Raw genomic sequence first — 14,351 nt, 5'->3', positions numbered from 1 at the left:
AAGTATCTGATAATCCTTTGCTGTGTTCTACTGAAGTTCAGAAGCTGATAAAGAAGGAAATTTGTGAGGTATATATGCTATGGTCTCTTCCTGTATAGAATACTTTTACTTTCTGTAATATTAAGCAACAATTTTCTTATGTTTGTGAGTTGAATGTTAATAATGAATTGAACAGTTTGTTAGATGATTTTAAAGATGTGTTTCCTTCTGATTTACCAAGTGGCCTTCCACCAGATAGGGGAGATATAAATCACCCAATTGATATAAATAAGGATACACACCCAATTTCAAAACCACCGTATAGGTTAAGTGAAACACAGCATCAAGAAGTTGAAAAACAAATTAAGGATTACCTGGATAAAGGGTTTATTCAACCCAGTAATTCACCTTGGGCTTCACCAATTTTATTGGTAAAGAAAAAAGATGGTTCTATGCGACTTTGTGTTGACTATAGAGCACTTAATAAAATAACGGTGAAGAATAAATTTCCTATGCCCAGAATGGAAGATCTTTTTGATCAATTGCAAGGGGCAAAATTCTTCACAAAGATAGATTTAAGATCAGGCTATCACCAAATAAGAATTAAGGCACAAGATGTTTCCAAGACGGCATTTCGTACTAGATATGGGCATTATGATTTTTTGGTGATGCCTTTTGGCCTCACTAATGCACTAGATACCTTTATGAAGCTGATGAATAGTGTTTTACGGCCCTATCTAGGACATTTTGTAGTAGTCTTCTTGGATGATATCTTGATCTTTAGTAAATCAAGAGAAGAACATTTGGAACACTTACAATTAGTATTCCAACTGTTAAGAACGCATTCCCTTTATGCGAAGAAAACTAAATGTGAATTCTTTGCACAAGAGGTCAAATATCTAGGGCATATTATCTCGAAAGAGGGAATCAACATGGATCCAGAAAAAGTAAGGGCAATTATTGAATGGCCACCTCCAAGGAACCTGGAAGAGCTGCAGATCTTCCTAGGTTTATCTGGATTTTATCGTAGATTCATTCGAGATTATGCCAAAATAGCTATTCCAATGACAGACCAACTTAAAGGGAAAGGGAAAAGTTTTAATTGGGGAACAGATCAAAATGAAAGTTTTCAAAAACTTAAGGTAGCTATTGCTACAACTCCAGTATTATTAATAGTGGATCCCAATAAACCATTTGTGGTTGAAGCTGATGCCAGTGATAAGGCAATAGGCGCGGTCTTATTACAAGAAGGTCGACCAGTTGCTTTTGAAAGCAAGAAATTAGATCGTGCAAAACAGAATTATTATGTTTATGAGAGGGAGCTGTATGCAATAGTACATGCAATGAAGAAATGGAGGCACTATTTGTACGGTGCCAAACTTTTGATTTTATCGGATCATGAAAGCATTAAGTGGCTTAATGATCAACCAGATTTACACGGGCGTAAAGCCAGATGGCCCGAACTCCTCCAAGAGTTCAACTATGAGATCAGATATAGAAAAGGAAAGTATAATATAGTAGCTGATGCACTCAGCAGAATGCCCATCATTAATGAATTGAGTTTTACTCAGTTCACTTCCAACTTGCTTGAATCTTTAAAAGGGAAATGCCAGGTTGATCCGGCATATTCCAACATATGGGAAGCAATAAAAAATGGGGATCCAACTGAAAGTGCTTCTACTGAGGAAGGAATATCTGAGGATGTTCAACATGGAAATGGAGCATTAGGAGCTGCTCAAACTGGATTCAAGTGGAAGAATTTTACCATTGATAATGGTTATTTACTCTACAAGGGTAGGGTATGTGTCCCGAAAGATATAGAAATAAGGCGCCAGATACTCTTTGAGTGTCATGATACCCCTAGTGCGGGACATCCAGGAGTTAATAAGACTTATAGTCTTATTAAAAGGCAGTTCTATTGGCCTGGAATGAATAAGGACGTCCTTGACTATGTGGTCAAATGTAATAAATGCCAGGTTAATAAAGCTGAAAAATTAAAAATGGAAGAACTTCTCCATCCATTAGAAATTCCTTCGAGAAAATGGGAGAGTATCTCCATGGACTTTATTGTTGCTTTACCTGGAACACAGAGGGGGCACGACTCTGTGTGGGTGATTGTGGATAGGTTAACCAAAATGGCTAGGTTCATTCCAACTTCAACCGATGTTAAAACACCAGAATTGGCTAGATTGTTCGTAGAGAACACATACCGATTGTATGGCCTTCCGGCAAATATAGTTTCTGATCGGGATAGAAAATTTGATAGCCATTTTTGGCGTGCGGTATTTAGGAAATTGGATACTAAACTTAGCATGAGTACGGCGGATCACCCGCAAACAGATGGGCAAACTAAAAGGGTTAACCAAATTCTTGAAGTTATGCTTAGGGCATATGTAAGTAAAAGGCAAACTAATTGGGAAGAGTATTTACCGTTAGCAGAGTTTGCATATAACAGTGCCAAGCACTCTTCCACTGGATATAGTCCATTTATGTTAATGTATGGGTTTCAGCCCAGAGCTCCTTTTGCAGTAGGACTGCATAAGGAAAAGATTCAGGCAGCTAAAGATTTTTTGGAGGATATGAATAGTATGTTAAAATTTGCTCAAGAAAATATTAAAAAAGCTCAAAATAGAGCTAGAGCATATGCAGATCCTCATCGAAGAGACATCTCCTTTGAAGAAGGAGAATTAGTCTATCTTAAGGTGCCTGAACAAACTAAAACTATGAAAAAGGGACACTGTCCAAAGCTTTCACCAAGGTATTGTGGTCCTTTCATAATACTTAAAAGGGTGGGAGAATTAGCTTACAAGCTCCAACTACCTGCTGGTAGTAAAATACATCCAGTTTTTCATGTAAGCAAATTAAGGAAGAAGCTGGGTGATTTGGATAATCTAATCTTAAATGATGATATTGAGGAGTTATTCTATGACCAATCTAATCCACATGAACCAGAAAAAATATTAAATGTTCGTAATAGGCGAAAGAGGAATACTATTTATCAAGAATGTTTGGTTAAGTGGAAAGATTGTTCAGAAGAAAGCTCAACATGGGAGCGAGTAAGTACTTTAAAGAAAAGGTTTCCCGATTTACAGTTAGACCTTCCAAGTACCGTTTTCGAGGACGAAACCGATTCTTAAGGGGAAGGAAATGTGACATTAATGTGACATTAAAAGTGATATTGAATGTCACATTAAGGTCATAAATATGGAATGTGACATTAAAAGTGACATTTAATGTCACATTAAGGTAAATCTAGGGGAACATGCACGAGAATGACCGTCCGGGCTCTTGGGCGCCCGAACGGGATTAAGGGGAGCCTAGAGAGTAAGAGAGTCCAGGAATAGTAGGACTCCAGGAAGTTGACGACTGGCAAAGGAATCCGGGTAGAGGGCCAGCACTTATCTAGGCGTGGTTGGGAGGAGAAGAACACTCGTGCTTTTCATCGTTTTTTTTGGATCTGACTCTCTGTCATCTATCATATACATATTGTCTAACCATTTCTATAGATTGGCTATCATACATAAAGTGATGCTCTCAACGTGTCACCCAAGCTGATGAGGTGTTAAAGACCATAATTTTAGTCTTTCCAAGATTAACATTGAGGCCTTTCTCTTCATAAAACACATGCAATGCATCCAAATATCACTGTAGCCCCTCAAGTGAATTTGAGATGAGCACAATATCGTCTACATATAACAAAATTGGTATCAATACCCCAGCCAAGATGGCTCCCATACCACCGGAGCACATATAAAAGGCATGGTAGTCCTTTACTCCCAACATATCCAATGACTCCCTAAGAAAAATAGATTTTAGACCTACTGCCAAAGATTGAGCCATGTGGACGAGAAGTGTCATACCAAGGCCTAGGGTCTTCCTCCTAAGAAACCCCAACAAACCAGCAACTACCTCCACTCCTACTAGACAGTCCAATGGGTCTACACCTCCCACAGCTGCCCCATCTGCTCCATCTACCCCAGTGTCTACTAGATATGTGGCATACGGACAACCTCAGCAACCTATATCTTTAAATACTCCTAAAGGATTAGCTAACAATGTTGTCAGAGCATGTTTAGTGGAAGGTCAACCACATTGGGGTATGAGACAGAAGGGTGTGTAGGGATTCAAAGATAGGAACAAACGAAAGAGAAGAGTTTGGAAAAAAAAGAAGATTTAGATGAGACCAATAGAGGTGAATCCTGTCATTTTATTTCATAGAGCTCAGCAAAGTATACATCCTAACATACATGTACTACATCAGCTCATAATCAAATCAAGACAGATACTTCCATGAAGGTGGGATGATAGCCCAAGACACATTCAGGCGATAGCTCAGCTCATACACAAGTGCATATCATGATCTCTATTGGCTCAATCCATATGTTGCTGTACGTATTCACCTCAACTCCTCATGTAGACATTAAACTAATAGTGGTAGATGGCAAAGATCATCCACCATAACCAAGACAAGCAAGTAGTAAGCCAAAAGCACCTGCCAAATCCCTACCAAGGCTGCCAAAGCACATCAACCCTGTTATTTCTGTGTATTTACAGCAGTCAATCAAGAGCCATAACCAGCTTAAACTCCAAGATAAATCTGCTCGAAACTATCTAGACTATGTCTAGTACTGTTAGAGACCCCTTTCGGGTAGCTCTTCAAAAGAATCACTTTGATGCATCCAAATCAAAAATCATAGCAAGCTGCCCCGATTTTGACTGTTTATTACAGCCAAGAACAGCCCAAATCACGTCCATGCATGGCCAAAAACTCCTCTTGGGTGAAACATACAAGTGCCCATGCTCTCTAGGACCATGAATCAAGCATAATCCACCATAAAGTGATCAAAGAGAGTGCATGAAATCTATATACAGCATTGAGCCCTGTTTTTTTTTCCCTGTCATAAACAGTCAAAACACCCCACCAATGGAGCTCGAAGCTTGTGCTCTCTGGGACCATGAACCAAGCATAATCCACCATAAAGCGATCAAAGAGTGCATGAAATCTATATACAGCATTCAGCCCTGTTTTTCGCTGTCATAAACAGTCAAAATAGCCCATCAATGGAGCTCGAAGCTTGTAGACCAATCCACCAATGATCAAGGGTCAATCTTCCATTGTTAGAGGCTATGTATCCAGCAGATGATGATATAGTTGGTACAAAGAGAGAAGAGGATAAGCAAAAGTTTGTCTTCAGCCCTGTATGCTCTGTTGTTGGCTGTCAAAACAGTCCCGAATCAGTCCACAAATGCTCTCTCCCTATGACCTGTGCAGACTGCATGCTATCCAATTGCTTTACTATGAATTAAGGTCATGCGGCATGAAGTCCCAAAGAAATTTTCCTAGATAACCAACAAAGAAGGACCCAGCTAATAAAAGAAATATCAACTCCAATCATTCAATCCAATGCATCAATTAAGAAACCCAAAACATGGACACAGCAAATTGCCAAAAATTCTCAAAGATCTGTTCTAATTGAAGGATCAGGAAAAGAACACTTACTTTTGAACTTCAGACCCAATTTTATAAAACAGTAATATCTGCCCATCTGGCATCTTAAAAAGAACTGGATTCCACATCGGTACATCTGGTTCTTCATCCACTAACACTGGTTCATTCCAGGCACCTTCCTACACAACACCTGTCTGCAATTTAGTTAAATGAGCCATAATATTGTCCTACTGCTTACAATAAGCTGCAACATGTAGCATCAACCTTGAACTGCTGTGTCCAGATTTTCACATCAGGTTCTCCTTCATAAGTGCCACCAAAATAGGACACTAAAAATGTGCCTTTGTCAACCTGGCACAAAAGATGATATGCTTCATAGTCAAGAAGTCACTTGTGAAGTAGCGCAACAACAGAGTCCAATTCAGAGCCAATTGTTAGAGAGGCCCAGTCCCAATACCAGCTAGGTTCCACAAAGTTCAAGCTCAAGAAGGGATTAACTACAGTATTTGTCAGTACAGACTTGACCCATCTATTAGAAGAATAACAAATACATAATACTCTAATAATTTTGTCAAAGCAAGGTTCCATACCTCAACAATAGTAGATGCATGGCAACTATTGAAGGGAGCCTCGGCATACGCAAATGTGTACGATTCAAAGATAACAGCTTTGTTAGAAACAGTGAGCTGCTCGGTTGATGCCTCTGACTTCTCACCCATCATTGCCTCAGTGACTTGAATGATTTTACTCTGAGGACTGCATCCATCATGCTTCTGTATAGATGATCTGAGAAGTCATAAAAAGCAGACGCATCAAATGCCAACACCGGTGACCCCTATGATTTTGTACTAAACTGCAGAAATTGTGCCCCAAAGCAGAAAACATCAATTTGCACAAAGAATGACGATTTCAGAGAAAGGACAACCCAGAACCTTTATCTATCATCCCCAAATTCTACCTCACAGTCCGTTTACAGTGCAGGTGGCTCACTCCAAACAATCCTACTTTTAAGGATATTCGCTGGAATTGATTGCCTGCTGTTGATTATGCATGCACACACCGTCTCCTCAGTGCCTATTAGCATCTAAAGGGTAAGAGTCTGCCAAAGACTAGCTACCAAGGCTGCTGAGTCCAACCAACTGCCACAGCCAAAGACTAGCTACCAAGGCTGCTGAGTCCAACCAACTGCCACAGCCAGTAAGTAAGGTGGATTATAGAAGACAAGAACTCAACTTCTTCTCTTCCTCTTTTTGTCTAAACAGTGTAAAGATCCAGCAATTAGGCAACTGAAGGACACGTAAACCTTGATACCTGTAGAGTTTTCTTGTTGAAAAGTGAGGTGCAATTGATGCAGAGTATCATCATACTACATACAACACTTTAGCTGCTCTCCCAAAACCACCACATGAATGCTATCCGTTGTCAATGGGCAAATCGGAAAATTTTACTTTGCTGTTTCTGGACGATTCAGGCGATACTCGCGTGCTGTTTCCGGACCATTCAGGCGAGACTCCCTGTGTGCTTATATGCATTCGATCATTCAAGGACAGCAGAACGATGAGCTCTGTCGATGGCCTTGATTTCGAAAATGCAAGTACCAAAATCGTAAATTCAAGGGAAAATGATCATACTGGGGGTCCACGACGATCGCAGAACGCAAATTTGTATAGACATGTTTGAATTTCTCATCACGGATGGCAACAAAACAAAGGACTTCGAGGTCACAAAACTCAAAGGTAGAACAGCCTTACTCGTCATCATGAGAACAGTTGTGCGCTTTTGTGTGCGTGGGAAGGACCAGGGACGCTTGATCAGGCCGAAGCTCTTCTTCTTCAGGCGAAGCCTTCTCGCTGCTGCTGCTGCTGCTGAGATGGCGGATGCGCAAGCTCCTGGAGAGGGACGAGGGCTTGTTTCGGCTGGTGGTGGTGATGGACAGGGGAGGAGGATGCAGGAAGGACCAGAATAAGAAGATGAACACCATGCAGAGAGAGGCTTTGATGGCCACGCTGCCCATCTGGGTAACAGGTAGGTTTCCAGGGGGAGGCGGAGGAGGAGGAGAAGAAGTGATGAGACAATTTAGCCATTGCACCACTAATCACCTGTGTGTGTGTGTGTCTGTGCATTGACCCATGCAATTTTCTACAATTGTACCATGTTCACTTTCTTTAAATTGATGTTGACAGCAGACCTGTCCCCCCTTGACAAACAGCCGTTACATCACTAATTTCTAAGAGCTGTGTCACACAAGAGTGAGGAGGAGAAATTAGAAATTAGAAAAATGAAACAATCTTACTTCCCTCGCTTTCACACCACCCTGGATAATAAGATCGAATGCACATGGCTAGGATTGTGCCGTGACCAGAGTCTTTACTAGACTTTCCAAGCAGAGGTAGTCGTACTTTTAGTAAGTAAAGAGGCAAGAAAACGTGTCACACCATGTTCACTTTACTTGCAAGACTCCCACAAAGTCTAGTGTGAGGACCTCAGCATGACACCACCCTTATGCTCCTGACACAACATTAGTATTCCCATTTTTAAAAAGGGCTAATGGGGTGTAGTGAAAGATTACAATATTCCCGGGCCCCATCCAATCCCTAGGTGCAACAACGCAATAGTGTGGCACGGGTGACGGGTATCATATCCCCATTTCCCCTATAAGCATTGGTGAGATTCAACGTTAAGTTCTAAGCCCTTATTTTGATTGCAAAGATGCACATATGTATGCGCAAAAAGGTCTAAAACTTTTTAAGTAATCCAATGTTCTTTTGAAGGCAAACATTTGATAGGAGCGCATGCCCCTTATTTAGCCCAAGTCATTAAGGTTAATAGATAATAGATAATACTCTTTAAAAACTTAAATGAGAGTGTTAGGTAGGTTATGAGATCTTTTTTTTTTTTTGGGTGTTGTTTTTTTTTAATTTAGTTTTTTCACTAAGTCTTTATATTTCTTGAAGATAAAAGAACCAAACTTAATATCCAAAGCAAGGCAAAACCAACAATCATACATGGTAGCCAGTTGCTCGAACTGTTTAACCGATTCTCCCATAAATATAATCTCTCCCAAAAGAATATGAGCTACATCAACATGACTATCAACTCTTGTATCTCCCTATATCTCGTTAATTATGCAATCGCTCCTACTTTTCAGGTGAGAAGTGACAACCATGCATGTGTGTGTGTGTGTGTGTGTGTGACTCCCCAAGGGTAGAGCTCCAACACACCAAATTCTTCACGATGCAACTTACAAATTTCTCACTTTGAGATATAAGGGCTTAGAGAGACTCTTCCTACTAATAAAGCACCTTTTCAGATTACAAATTTCTTCACGAGACAACTTATAAACTTTTTCCAAATGAGAACCCTATCGACTTTAAAGTAGTCTTAGTTTGCATTTGGGAGGAATACTAAGGAAGCCCCAACACAACCTTATGCAGTTAAGCTTGGTTACTGAGACAATGGGACTCTTGCCTTATGTACATGCTCTCTTGAATACTCTTGGATACAATTAAATCTACTAGTGGGCTAATTTGATTTATATGCTTTGGACACCAGCATTTACCTTTGTTAGTAGGATTCAATTATGTATGCATGCTTCTTGGTTATGTATTCAGTTGTGTATTTGAGGGATCTCAGCACTTGAACTTGAGATCTCTTACATACACAATGTCTATGCCTATGGGATGTATTGGTTATTACTAACTTCCTTGAGTTTATGACAGATTTTAGTACCGATTGCATGCCTATTCACTACTATTTGTATTTACATATCCCACTTGTTACTCAGATATTCTTGACAGTGGTGGAAGCTTGGTATTTTGTAATTATTTGCCCATAGTGGTCTTGGTCATATTGCTACATTTATCACTATAGTGTTGTAATTGCAACTTTGAGCATTATCTTGGAGCACTAATTTCATCTATTGGAAGACACGAGTATGGTAGATACTAGAAGCATGCTAGACCATTGAAAACCAAGAGTGTAAAGCTCGAAGGTATGGATAAGAATGATTAGATTAGCTATGTAAATCCTTCCTTATATTGTCATTATCTAAATAGGTTTATTTCAATATTTTACAACCTAAGGATAATGCCTAGCAATTATGAAAAAAGGTATACAATCTTTATGACGAGCAAAGTCCTACTTCACATATGTATTGGTTGAAACAACTTATGGACCTTCACACTGAAGGAAGGGACTAGTGTGTTTACACATTTGAATGAATTTCATTCAATTCTTAGTTAGTTGATTTCGCAAGGTATTGAGTTTAAGAATAATCTACATCCCTTGTTCTTACATGTGACACTTCCCAAGTCATGGCACACTTTTCATAATCTGCCCTATATTTACTACATACACCATGACCACACAGCTATACACTACAAGTGGCGGGTTAGTAGTATTTTTTAAGGTCACATGTGTTTTGAAGCATTGAATGGAATATGTGTTCTATTACAATGAGTCATGTTATTTACATACTTCATGCATTTTTTGTTTTAATATATTAAGTGACCATGTTCCCTTTTCTTTTTGCAAAATTTGAAATTGTGTTTACTACCAATGGAGGATCATTGGGTGATGTCTCACTATGTTCATAATTTGTTGATATAAGCTAAAAGAAATAAAGAAACATAATATAGAATAAAATATTAGTTAACCTCTTAATAAGATATGTAACTTGGACAAAAGAGGTAGAAAAGCTATGACATTAGACACTTTTAACATGCATTGTAATTTATACCAAACCTTTATATGATTGGGACATCATACCTTTTCTATGAATTGTTTATAAGCTTTATATGTAGTCTATTCAAAGTAGCATATTTTTTTAATACTATATAGCACTCCTATAAGCTATGTAGTTTCTGCCCATGTCGCTTAGTGAAAAGTTACATAGCACAAGACACTATCTGGGAAAATATCATTATATTTGCCAAATGCATTGCATCAAGATTGAATATTTTATGCATTTTTTATCACTATTCCTTACTATGGAAATTTGCAATATTGTTGATGAATCATCTTTTTAGTTAAGACTTAACAAGGAGAAGAACGTTTCATAGCATTTGAAAATAATGTGAATAGCCATTCCACATAACTTACATTTAGAGGGTCTTCCACTATGATGTAGTTCTCTCTAAGATATCGAAAGAGTAAGTTGATGCCACCTATCAAGTTCTCATGAAAAGGGTTTGCCATAAAGGCTTGTGTATTATCTATGTTTAGAAGTATAAATCGATATCTCATTATAAAAATATAATCTTCACATCATGCACATTGTAAAGTTAGTCCCTAGTCATTGATATATTGAAAAATTAAGGTCATGTTTTAGTCCTTGTGATATACATATTTACTTCTTTTATGTTATACTAATTGCTATACTAATATGACTACTTGCTACAATCTAAACCACTACTAGTTCAAATGTCAAGAACAATAATTCCAATTCATGTCTATATAGTTGTCTAATGTGACTAGATAGTTGACAACTTTAAGATCAAAATGTATTGAAAATTAAGGTCATGATAGCCTTGTCTGTGGATTATTGGTCCCACATATAAAATAAGTGCATAGTTTTAGGATGCACGAAACTTTTCATACACTACAAGGAAATGCACGAATAACGACGGCGGGTAGCGATGTAGGAATAGCGGCATTGCTATTTGCGTCGCAAATGCGAGGCTAATAGTGACACAAATAGCGACACCCCACAGAGAAAAAAAAGCGAGCCGAAACCCGAGCATGTTTCATTTCGCGCATTCATGAAACATTTCGAGAGGGAGAAGAGAGAGAGAGAGAGAGAGCAACTGTTTTGCATAGAGGGTGAGAGAGGGAGAGGAAGAAGTCTTGCCGCCGTAGCCGTTCGCGAAGGAGAGGAGGATCCGCTGTCGCGAAGAGGAGCCGCCAAACCCTCCTGCAAATCTTTATAGTGAGTCCATTCTCTCTCTCTTTTACTTGTTTAGGGTTTAATTTGTGTATATTGAGAGAGGGAGAGGAAATGAGAGAGAAAGAGAGGGAGAGGGAGAGGGAGGGAGAGAAAGAGAAAGAGAGGGGGAGAGAAAGAGAAAGAGAGAGAGAGGGAGGGAGTATGAGAGAGGGCTAGGGAGGGAGAGAAAGAGAAAGAGAGGGAGGGGGAGGGGGAGGGGGAGGAAATGAGAGAGGGGGAGGGAGGGAGAGTGCATTCTCTCTCTCTTTTATTTTTTTTATATAATTTGTGTATATATAATGAGAGAGAGAGAGAGAGAGGAAATGAGAGAGAAAGAGAGGGAGAGGGAGAGGGAGGAAATGGAAGAGGGAGGGGGATGAAATGAGAGAACGAGAGGGAGGGAGAGTGTATTCTCTCTCTTTTTTTGTATAATTTGTGTATATTGAGAGAGGGAGAGGAAATGAGAGAGAAGGAGAAGGAGAGGGAGAGGGAGAGGGAGAGGGAGAGAGAGAGGGAGGGAGAGAGAGAGAGAGAGAGAAAGAGAGGGAAATTAATGAGAGGGAGGGGGAGGAAATGAGAGAGGGAGAGGGAGGGAGAGAGGGAGAGGGAGAGGGAGAGGGGGAGGAAATGGGAAAGGAAGAGGGAGGGAGAGGGAGGGAGAGAGAAAGAGATGGGGAGGGAGAGGGAGAGAGAGAGAGAGAGGGAGACATTAAACATAATAGGAAAATGAGAGAGGGAGAGGGGGGGGGAGAGACGAAAACATAATAGGGAAATGAGAGAGGGAGAGAGAGGGAGAAGAAATGAGAGAAGGAGAGGAAGAGAGCAAAAGGAAATGAGAGAGGGAGAGGAGAGAGAAAAAGAAATGAGAGAGAGAGAGAGAGGAGAGTGAAAAAGAGAGAAAAATCATTAAACCTAATGGGGAAAGAGAGAAAGAGAGGGTCAGGGTGAGGGAGGGAGAGGAAATGAGAGAGGGAGAGAAAGAGAGAAAGGGAAATGTGAGAGGAAGAGGAGAGAGAAAAAATTGAGAGAGGGAGAGAAGAGACAAAAATAAAAAAAGGTTAGGGTGAGGGAGGGAGAGGAAATGAGAGAGGGAGAGAAAGAGAGAAATGGAAATAAGAGAGGGAGAGGAGAGAGAAAAAAATCATGAAACCTAATAGAGAAAGAGAGAAAGAGGGTGAGAGAGGGAGAGAAAGAGAGAAAGGGAAATGAGAGATGGAGAGGAGAGAGAAAAAGAAATATAAGAGAGAGAGAGGAGAGAGAAAAATCATTAAACTTAATAGAAAAAGAGAGAAAGAGAGGGTCAAGGTGAGGGAGGGAGAGGAAATGAGAGAGGGAGAGAAAGAGAGAAAAGTAAATAGGACCTTACAATAAGCTCATCCTAGGCTCATAGGGGTTAGGCCGATCCTCAATAAACCTAAGGGATATATGGCTAGAGAGCCCTAGCATACTTGTGCCTCCTAGCATAATATTCTTCTTGCAAAGAGACCTCTCATACATGGGGCTTGTCCTAGTCTCCACCACGCAAATATACAACGAAGGTAATCAGCCAATCAGTATGAAAAACATTCATTTTCATAACATAATCCCAAAAATAGCTTTGGATATTCCATAAAAATCAATCTCTTCTTAAAAAGACAAATACAATAGAGAGGTCGATATTGCAAGGGGTGGAGGCCACCGAAAGCTTGGAGCTAGCACAATGATGGAAATATAGGAGTCCAAGAATTCTATGAGAACGAGGTGGACTCGTCATTTTGTGGTGACATGTCTATCGACCTTCCAGTGTATGTAGAGTTGTGTCAGGAGATTGACATGGGACCATAGGATACTTCATACTTGGAGCATCCACTCAATTCGTTGACCAATTGCTTATAAGGGTACATAAAATATGCATTTTAAGTGAGATCTTTTTTTAAGGATTTATATTAATGTGCTTTGAATGATTTAAATTGATTATTCTAATATCATTTTTTGTCTATGCAGGTGATATTTTCAGGATGAGTCGAGGGATGAGTGATGAGGAGTTACAGGATATCTTCACACGCATGTCTCCAGACCAGATCGCGAGATTCAGAGATATGGCAGACTAGGAGCTGTCTCGGTCTTCGTCAAGGCGCTCTGCTAGATCTGCTTCAGCGCGATCGGATGTGTCAGCTTCGAGCAGACGAGCCCGACGCTCCAAACTTGGGCAAGAGGGAGGGAGTGCTTTAGGGTCAAGGGGATGCTGCAGAGATACGGATGCAGTGAGCCCGTGGTCGACACGGGATACAGGTGCGACTCCTTGCTCTCGTGGCAGTTCCAGGGAGTGTGGCTCAGGCTCAAGTGGATGCTGTGGAGGCACGGACGCGGTGTCTCCGTCTCGTCGTTCAGCTGGAGTTGCGTCACCTCCAGGATTTGTTACACCTGTAGGGATGTCTACTCTAGTTACTCCGGCTTTTGCTCAACCGTCACAGCAGGTTGCACCCCTATGGGTGCCACTCCGAGAGATATTACCCCGGTCAGTACACCGGATGCACAGGGGTCTCTTGGATATGCCGAGGAGCGTGGACGCAAATGGGAGAGGACCCATCTTAGGCAGACCCTAGGGGGATATGGATATCTAGTCGATGATAGGTCAGGAGTCATTGTCATGAATGATGAGGGGAGGAGGGTGATGGCTCGCATGTGAGAGTTGTGCCAACAAGTTTTTCGGCACAACGTCTTAGATCATTGGAAGAACATATCGGAGGGGAGCAAGGACTACATAGTAGCATCCTTGCATGAGGAGTTTCTAGTTCCAGCCTTAGTAGATAGATTTTCTACGGGCTGGATGATGGATTGTATGCGTGCATATATGTCACATAGACAATCCGACGCACGCAAGGCAATCAAGAGTGGGATTGCAAAGCTCGAGTGGTTAGATAGAGACGACTGGCGCCGACTGAGGAAGGAGGCTACAGATTCTCCAAGACGTTGGAGTCAGCAAAGCGAGGCGGCAAGGGCACGACTCGAGGCCAGAGT

The 14,351-nt window shown here is 40.7% G+C and overlaps 1 protein-coding gene across 3 annotated transcripts in view; it reads right to left on the bottom strand.

The window, feature by feature from the left end:
• The window catches only part of LOC148031668 (uncharacterized), a 44,398-nt gene extending 36,850 nt beyond the window's left edge, over positions 1–7,548 (bottom strand). For 2 of the 3 annotated variants that reach the window (XM_087685246.1, XM_087685247.1), the window contains exons 1-4: positions 7,180–7,548; positions 6,019–6,214; positions 5,693–5,779; positions 5,480–5,607 (exon numbers count right to left, since the gene is read on the bottom strand). In XM_087685246.1, coding sequence (XP_087541372.1) covers positions 5,480–5,607; positions 5,693–5,779; positions 6,019–6,214; positions 7,180–7,442 — 674 coding nt within the window. In that variant the 5' untranslated portion in view covers positions 7,443–7,548. The remainder of the gene's footprint in view (positions 1–5,479; positions 5,608–5,692; positions 5,780–6,018; positions 6,215–7,179) is intronic. The other variant, XM_087685248.1, reaches the window with a different exon arrangement.
• Between the last annotated feature and the right edge of the window lie 6,803 nt (positions 7,549–14,351).

This window comes from Lygodium microphyllum, chromosome 9 (assembly GCF_053477565.2).
Source record: "Lygodium microphyllum isolate KBCC chromosome 9, Lygodium_microphyllum_v1.1.10, whole genome shotgun sequence".
NCBI lineage: Eukaryota > Viridiplantae > Streptophyta > Polypodiopsida > Schizaeales > Lygodiaceae > Lygodium > Lygodium microphyllum.
The sequence above is the reverse complement of the archived record's forward strand: the minus strand, read 5'-3'. Positions and strand labels throughout refer to the sequence as shown.